At 55.9% G+C, this 7,930-nt stretch overlaps 2 protein-coding genes across 2 annotated transcripts; both read right to left on the bottom strand.

The window, feature by feature from the left end:
- Nucleotides 1-1,364: 1,364 nt before the first annotated feature.
- On the bottom strand, nucleotides 1,365-2,399 carry B0H18DRAFT_1060849 (uncharacterized protein). The gene is made up of 5 exons (XM_048031112.1): nucleotides 2,259-2,399; nucleotides 2,183-2,198; nucleotides 2,070-2,118; nucleotides 1,964-2,004; nucleotides 1,365-1,889 (listed from the first exon to the last, which is right to left on the bottom strand). Exons 1-5 carry the CDS (start codon nucleotides 2,371-2,373, stop codon nucleotides 1,514-1,516), a joined length of 597 nt encoding a protein of 198 aa, XP_047885063.1. The 5' UTR covers nucleotides 2,374-2,399; the 3' UTR covers nucleotides 1,365-1,513.
- On the bottom strand, nucleotides 2,286-3,632 carry B0H18DRAFT_346300 (uncharacterized protein). The gene is made up of 8 exons (XM_048037683.1): nucleotides 3,547-3,632; nucleotides 3,362-3,490; nucleotides 3,248-3,294; nucleotides 3,018-3,187; nucleotides 2,817-2,878; nucleotides 2,666-2,763; nucleotides 2,521-2,609; nucleotides 2,286-2,468 (listed from the first exon to the last, which is right to left on the bottom strand). Exons 2-8 carry the CDS (start codon nucleotides 3,394-3,396, stop codon nucleotides 2,400-2,402), a joined length of 570 nt encoding a protein of 189 aa, XP_047885062.1. The 5' UTR covers nucleotides 3,397-3,490; nucleotides 3,547-3,632; the 3' UTR covers nucleotides 2,286-2,399.
- Nucleotides 3,633-7,930: the final 4,298 nt, after the last annotated feature.

The raw sequence follows: 7,930 nt of genomic DNA, 5'->3' as shown, positions 1-7,930 counted from the left end.
CCACCCCCTCTGCTCCGTACCCCCCTCCAGCAAGCCCCCCACCGTCTTTCCCCCTTCGCAGGCCTCGCCTGTGCACTACTCCTACCCCCTCTCTCTTCCATACTTGAACAAGCTCCCTGTCTTTGTTGTTCGCCTGCTCACACCGACCGGCATCGCGACCTCCTCGAGCCGCGAGACGATCCTGCGCGTGTACCAGTGGTACCGCGTGTTGAGCCCGTACCTGCACGTGCAGGTGAAGAAGGTCGTGTACGACGAGCCGCGGAAGGAGATATACGCCGAGATTGTGCAGCGCTTCCACGTCCGGTGGAACGTGTTTATGCCTTCCGCGGAGTCCAGGTGCGCACCCTCGTCCTTCCTCGGATACCGACCAGCGTGCTGAACGGAGGATATCGGTACAGGCTGATCACGCACGTCACGCTGCGCGAGCTCCCGTACGCGTCCCCGGAGGGGAAGCCGCTCTACGTGATCGCCGCGCAAGAAGACTTCTACCACCCCGAAGACCTCCTCACCTTCGTCGCGCCTCTGCTCGTCCCATTCCTCCTCGCCCTCCTCCTTCTCGGCACCTGGGCGTGTGTCCTAGGCGCGTGGTTCGGCGACGCTCTCGGTGTGTCTCGTTCTTCTCTCTCCTTTGACACCCGACGCTCACAGAACCGCTCTGCGACAGGGTACTGGAGCGTGAGGCCTGGTGAGCGCGGGAAGGACGTGGAGCTGCAGCACATCGGCGAGAACGCGCCCCCGCCGGAACAGGAGGAGACCTCGTACGCGGACGTGACGAAGCACGGGCTCGTCAATGGGAAGAAGGGAAGCGACGAGGAGGAGGCGGAGGCGGAGAGCCCGGTCGCGGAGCGCGCGAGCAAGGAGTGGCCTACGCCGGAAGAGGCCCTTGAAGTTCATGAGTGATGCGTGGCGGGTAGGTCGGGGGATCGTGATGGGGAAGAGGAGCAGAGGGTGTGCTATATGTATGTGTTCTGATGCGCGCGAGGCGTGGACTGGTAGACTGTAGTACTTACATGACTCGTAATATCGTAGCTTCGGCTTTCTTGTAAGTTAGCACACTGGACTCGACCCGAGGTGGTACACCTTCGCTTACGAACGGACTGTGAGCGCTACAACGCGAGAGTACGTAAGATGGTGGTATGGCACGTCCTGAACCACCCGTGCAGTCCCTGAGGTTTATATGAGGCACATAGCATACCGCAATTATCGACACTAAAGGCATGTCTGTTTGGTTCCACGCAGTGACTTTCTCTATCGATGCACATGCTCCGTTCTGCGCGCTCCGGGAGGACGCGTCTGACGGTCACTGCGGCGGAGATGTCCTGTTACAGTCTGCTCACAGACCCTTATTCGGCCGACACTGAAGAGCTCTGAAATACGAGGCCAGTCGTATTACTAGTGTCGTCTATAAATGTGCTCTGAACATCTGAATATGGTATCTAGTATCGTAGCTTACTTAAATAACGCGCGAAGACCAGCCTTCGCCACTGTCCAAACCGATGCGCGACTATCCTGTCTAGGCAATTCTTTCTAGGAGCGCGAATAGCTGATTTTCGCCCGAGGAAGCCCCACGTCCGCTCTGCGACGACGCGACGGCCCCCGGAGGGCCATTGCTGCTCGACGGAAGAACCACTCTCAACTCCATGGCCTCTGCGTCATCTTCAGTGACAAGTTCATCTTCGTTGGCATCTGCTTCGGCCGGTTCCCCAAAGACGCCCGAGTCCTCTGCACCGCATCCGTCCGTGGCAGAGCTTCCGAGAGCCCCGAGGACGCGTGAGAAATGCAGGTCGGACAGCTGACTCGGGGACTCGGATGTGTTTTGAGACGTCGGCGAGCTGATTACGGCCTCGCGCAGGTTGAGAAACAAACGGGAGAGAATAACGCTCGTCGCGCTGTGGCAGAACGTCAGTCGTGCTCAGGAAAACTTGAAGAACGCGCTGCGACAGAGACGGTTCGGAGGACGTACATGTCCGGGAGCGACGCCATGTTTTTGCCCGCGAAGTCCGTCTATGCAAGTGTCAGTGGCTGAGTAGGGCAGCCTGCAGACGGCGTCGATATCGGCGAAGACGTACAGGCAGGATGTACAGTGCGAGGACGATGGCGTTCATGAGTAAGAGTACACTGCAGATTAGAAGACAGGTTTTTATCAGCACGGCGCACGAGGCCTTGCGGGGATGGAACATACAAAAAGTATAGGGTACCTTGTAGATATCGTGGTGTTCAGCCGCTGTTGCATCGACAAGAGGCTGTTTTGTACGCACCATCCCGAAGGAGGCGCCTCGTCAGGGAGACGTTGGCGCGAAGCCCTTCTGCAAGTTTCCTGAACCCACCAATAGTCTGCCACATCGCCAAAAGCACCATGGCATCGACTGTCATAGCGCTGACGCGCGTGGCAATCTCAACTAAGAAGTAGTGATGGTCGATAAGCCGTATCGCCGCAATGCCACGGAGACCCGACGAAGAACGTACTGCTGCATGGGCATGGTCAGCATCTAAAGTCATGCACTAGAGGATCAAACATACTTGCGCATCGCAGGCGTTCCAATGCTCCAGTTGACCGTGCACTTTGTCGGAGGAGGGACGAGAACCAAAGTTACAGTCGATATATTGACCTTGTCCACCAATTTCAGTTTAAATTAACAATTTTGGAAGCGTGTTACGTGCTTACTATGTTTGCCACAACAGGGACAGCGGAGAGGATGAGGACCAGAGAAGGTAGTGTGTACTTCCTGCCGTTGACTGCGAACGTTCGCAACGCCGAAGCGGCTTGATGATGCTGATGAGCTGCTACTGAGATTGAACGAAGTGCAGTTGTTTACCTCCGCAAACGAGATACAGAAAACAGGCATTGATGGCTGCGACGAAATACAAAATATAGAAGCTGCAGCAAATTAGTAAGTCATCCAGAATATGACAAATTGTGGTATGCCTCGCATCGAACTAAGCAGAGCTCACCTCTTCAAAGACAAACCCGTGGAGTCATTTCATCAGCTTCCGAGAGAGCGCGTACTGGTACTTACCCTACACGACTGGGGAGGCGTCATGAAATCGATGCCAAGCACCAGCAGGAAGATCGTGGAGAAGTGCATACAGCCAAGGAGGATAGGTACGGCGATGCCAATCCTCCCTTGACGCCATATCAGCTCGACTTCTCTGCCGGCAGTGAGTACTCGATCATAGGCATAGACAGCTCCAAGTAGTTATAAGGAACTCATTAGTGCCCAACATGCCTTCTGTACGCGATACGTACCTGCTCCGGCAATGACTAGACGATTGTAGACAATGTCTGATTGATCGCTTCAAAGAGACGACGACAAAGCCGATAAGCGGGGCGCAACAACGGCGTAGACTGAGAGGGTCTTACTGTCGAAGCAGCACATCCGTGGAAGTTACAGACATCGCCTTCTACCGAGTTCAATGAGAAGGGAACGCTTAGCCTTGGTTGGGCTGCAGGGAGTCGTCGGCCTGATAGCTTAAGTAGGCCAGAACCTGACTACCTGACAGGATAGTCAGCTACGACTCATTGGGTAAACAGGGACAACAACGCACGACGACAGGATGCGACCACTTGACAGTGATGGACAAGTCTCAATCATCATTATACAAGACCTCTCCGACCACTGGTCCACTTCAGTCAACCACACAGTGCCTACGATATGACGCTCGAGATGCACTATTGGTCTGCCCGGTTGACCCAACATGACCCGAGTACTGAATCTGTAGCGAGCGATGGGCATGCGATAGCAAGGCTTCTGTTCGTGTCTCTGAGAGCAATAGATGGACGTCAGATTTAGTGATATACGCTGACTCGGAGGCATGCTTCACCTTGAACAGATTGCAAGAACACAGCGATCATCGACGGGCGCCGACACGCATATCATCGTAACAATAATATCTCCCGAAAGTGACACAGTATGATTGGACACACATACAATAGTAAGCTAAGTATCAGAGTGCAGAGCGGAATGCTTATCGTAGCATCAGACAGATTGGATGCACGAAGACCACGTAATACACGCACTGTTCTGGCCTCTGGGTGGCTACAAACAGCGCTCGGCCACAGAAGAACCGGTGGGACGCTGTTGTCACACGTCCATATGCCAGCTGGCTCCACCCAGGAGACTGCAACACTCCACAAAGGTCAGCGGCGGCCATCTGGGCAACACAGGTAAGCAGGCGACACTCCAAACAAAGACAGGAGAACACCACGCGGTAGACCACGCTCCGAGTATTCGTCTATGGACGCGGGACGTCATTTGCGATAGTCAGACTGACATTACATATCCTTAGCAAGCCCCGTAAGCAAGCGAACGAATGCTCACCTGTAGTGTCAGAGAAGGACCTTGATGCGCTCACGCGCTTTCTTTTTTTTTTTGGTAGGAGGGCCCGATACCAGGCTACAACGAGGCGACGCTCGTTTCCTCCCGGGGGAAAATGCAATTACGCACGAACTCTCGCGAGAGAGAACAGTGTAGGACTCAAGACCGTCATCGCACCAATGTGTCGTCGTCGAGATGTTGGTGGTGCTCTGGTCCGCTTGCTATACCCACTAAAAACCCCCGGGCCGCCGGACGCTCGAGAGGACCCGGAACCTCCGACGGCGGATCGCTCGCATTGTCGGCGAGCTCGAGTGACAGCCCGTCTGGGGCACGAATGTCGGAGGGGAGTAGCGGTGAGATGTATAAGTTATGATGAACGTATCTACAGCTTGAGGTTTGGCTCGGGTGTTCCTGCGACAACGTCAGAGACACTCTGCGATGATCATGACGAGCACTTACGTTGCACCCTTGCCAGGGGCGCCGCTCATGTTATTTTTTTCTGTCTTTTGCAGCGACGCCCCTCTTCCTGGTACGTTTGTGCGCTAGCACGATGCAGTAGCCCGACGATGCGAGCGTGCACTGACGGCGGGGACATCCCCGTACCATGATGACGGGCTGGCCGACTGCAGGCAATCTGTCTGCCATGCTGCCATCGGTGCTCTACGTCGGCGGTACGGTGCCTCCGGCAGCCCGCCGCATGGGCAGGCCACCTCGCGCCAGAGGCTGGACCCTTTCGCACACAAACGACGTACCAGGGATGTCTTCCGCCCGATTGGGGCGATCGAGGATTTGGATCCGGAATTCCGGAGTTTTCGCTCGGGCGATCCTGCGAGACCAAAATTAGCAATCGTCTACGACCTCTCCGCGACAAAGACTCACATTGCACCCTCGCCAGGAGCGCCGCTCACCTGATTTGATGAGCGACGCCCCTCCCCAGTATGGTCGTGCGCTAGCCAGCAACGGTAGTCCGACGAAGCGGGCGTGCACCGGCGGCGAAGACGTCCCCGTACATGTTCGACATAATGACCCGGCATAATCTCGTTGACAGTGGGCGTAACGCCCCGTCTCCGCTGATGCACGGCGTCGTCGGTACGGTGCCTCCGGAAGCCCATGCCAGAGCATGAACCACCTCAAACCGGAGGCTGGACCCGTTCGCGCAAATACGACATACCAGGGGTGGTTTGTGCCCGATAGGCGGTAGAGGATTTGGATGCGCTCGCCGCGGACCAATTGGATCCTCGACGTCGAGACGTGGCCTACAATGACGGTGAGTCGAGCTGGAAGTCAGAGACGACGTTGAGCACTTACGTTAGGCCACGTCGTCCCACCCGCACGCCACAACTGGCTAGCCTCGTGGTCTACCGACGACGCGTCGGGTCTCGGACCAGTCAACGGCGGAACGGTCCCCGTACAGAGTCCGTGCACCGTGTCCCTGCGGAGGCGCGTATTCGCGACACTCCTGACCCTTGGTGCACGTCTGCAGTACAGCTGCTTCCAGCTACCGACGACGCGAGTAGCCGGGCCTACGTCGCCGCTATCGTGCGGACGACGGTAGACTGGACGGTCCCATCACCAATTGTGCAACGTACGGGTGTGCCCTTGCGGGACTTTGGGCCGTCGTCTGGCATAATTCGTTGAACCCGTAAGGGATTTGTTGTTGCATAGGTTGGTCATAAGTCGCATAGTCTTGAGGCACACATATTGATGGAAGTCTTGGCGCACACAGATGCACTCGTCGTCTTGATGGACGCTATCTATCATCGCGGTCAGTCGTGATTGCATGACAAGATTCAACATTGACTTACTTTGTTGTCGACACCTAGGACAGCCACTGGCACGCACCAAGAGACGTGTTCGCTCGTCTGAGAGGCGGTCGCACGGAGATGTGTGGCGTCGCGCAAATGGCAGGTGGGAAAAAGGCAGGAGAGTGCAGAATACGTTAGTAAGTGCTTTGCGCATCGATAAGTAAACGTACCTAGGCTGCCGGTGCTCTGGACCCCGGGCCGGCCCCAAAGCCAGGGTGTGGCGCATCGTAGTCAAGGCCGACTTCCCCCATCCACGGAATGCGACTACGTGCGAAGGCCGAGTGGCGGGTGGTGGAAAACTGGAGGCGCGTCCGACATGGTGGTCGGAGGGCAAGAGGGAATGGGGACGAAGTGGCGTTCACCTCGGGTCCTTATACGCCTCCGTGTGGGTCCATATTTGGTCCTGACAAACAGTCAGCCGCACCTATTGTCCGCCATTTCGGGCTCAGCCCTTGTGATCGATTTGGGTAGCTGTTTGTTCTCGCTGCCTTATCGATAATCAAAGCCCTACTAGAAGCACGGACCACGCTGTGGGCGGTGCCCTCTATCATCATGGGTTCTCCGCGCATCGCGACGGCCTTGTTTTCTGCGACACGGGCCGACAGCGCTGCTTCGTTGGAAGACGATGACAAGGATGGCTGATCTTGGCGTTCTTATCTCTCAGAATCTGCGTGATGACTCTTCACGATCCACTCTGGACTCCCGGCTCTGACTGGGACGCACGTGAGGCCCTCCCAGCCACAATAGTACACTTACGAGCATGGAAAGTTAGTGAATTAGGCCGCAGAATAGAAAGAACAGAGCACTCACCGTCGCTCGAGGCTAGCAGACTGAGGTATCTGCGACGGCCATACGGCTCAGGGGTCAGATCTGGACTAGCTGATGTCGCCGAGCGCACGTCACACGCGCGTCGCGGGCGAAGCTATGTAAAGGCCCGCCGGGCTATCGACTGCTTCTTCCAAGCGGTAAGGGCCAGATATAAGGTGCAACGAGTCACGAGATTCTAGCAGCGTTCGTGGGCAGTTTGTTCGCAAAGTTGTGAGCCGGTGGATCCAAGTAAGTCGGCGTCGTAAATTGAACTTGTGCGCCACATTCGCCACATTCGCCACAAGCGCGTCCGTGACAATCCATCACGGTCATCCCTCGGTGACACCTCACTCATTTGGTAGTCACACACACCGTTCAAGTGAGCCCTCCACGTGCACCATGTTACCTCTCCAATACTTACCGCGACTCAAGTACCGACACTAGGCTCTATTCACCTACATATCATCGCTACAACGCAAGGGTTCCGCGATGCCGGTGCTTATAGGGTAAACCCGTCCATAACACCATCAGGTCGCTAACTCGGAGTCCGGACCCCTTCAAGTCACCTCCACATGCCAGCTGGCGAGCAGCTGAACAGCAACGAGTTACGGTCTCATCGCTTCCTGTATGTGGCTTTCTCATTTGTGGGCTGACACAGTGATCACTTATGAAGAAGGGAGCCATCATCAACTGCTCCGTTCGCTCGGGTGGCGTCTGTTCGCATATAACCCCACATCGGATGTGCACAAGGTCAGGATACCTCTAATCTGCGGCACTCTCTTGAAATTACGGCGTTGAATCTCACGAGTGCGTTTTTGTGGCGATACTGGTATCTGACAGTTGATAGCACGTTGCGTCGGCGATTTGCTCGCCAATTCAGAGTCAGTGCACTATTTCATAGGCAGGTGTGCAAGCCAATGCTTCTGTGGTTTTGCAGTCCAGCTACGCGTGAGCTGGAGAATGGATTGCATAGCATTTGTGCTCGTCAGAGTCTAGGTGCGC

Source organism: Fomitopsis serialis (genome assembly GCF_022376445.1).
Source record: "Fomitopsis serialis strain Sig1Antser10 chromosome Unknown B0H18scaffold_312, whole genome shotgun sequence".
Classification (NCBI taxonomy): Eukaryota; Fungi; Basidiomycota; class Agaricomycetes; order Polyporales; family Fomitopsidaceae; genus Fomitopsis; species Fomitopsis serialis.
Note: the sequence above shows the minus strand (reverse complement) of the source record. Positions and strands in the feature narration are given on the sequence as shown.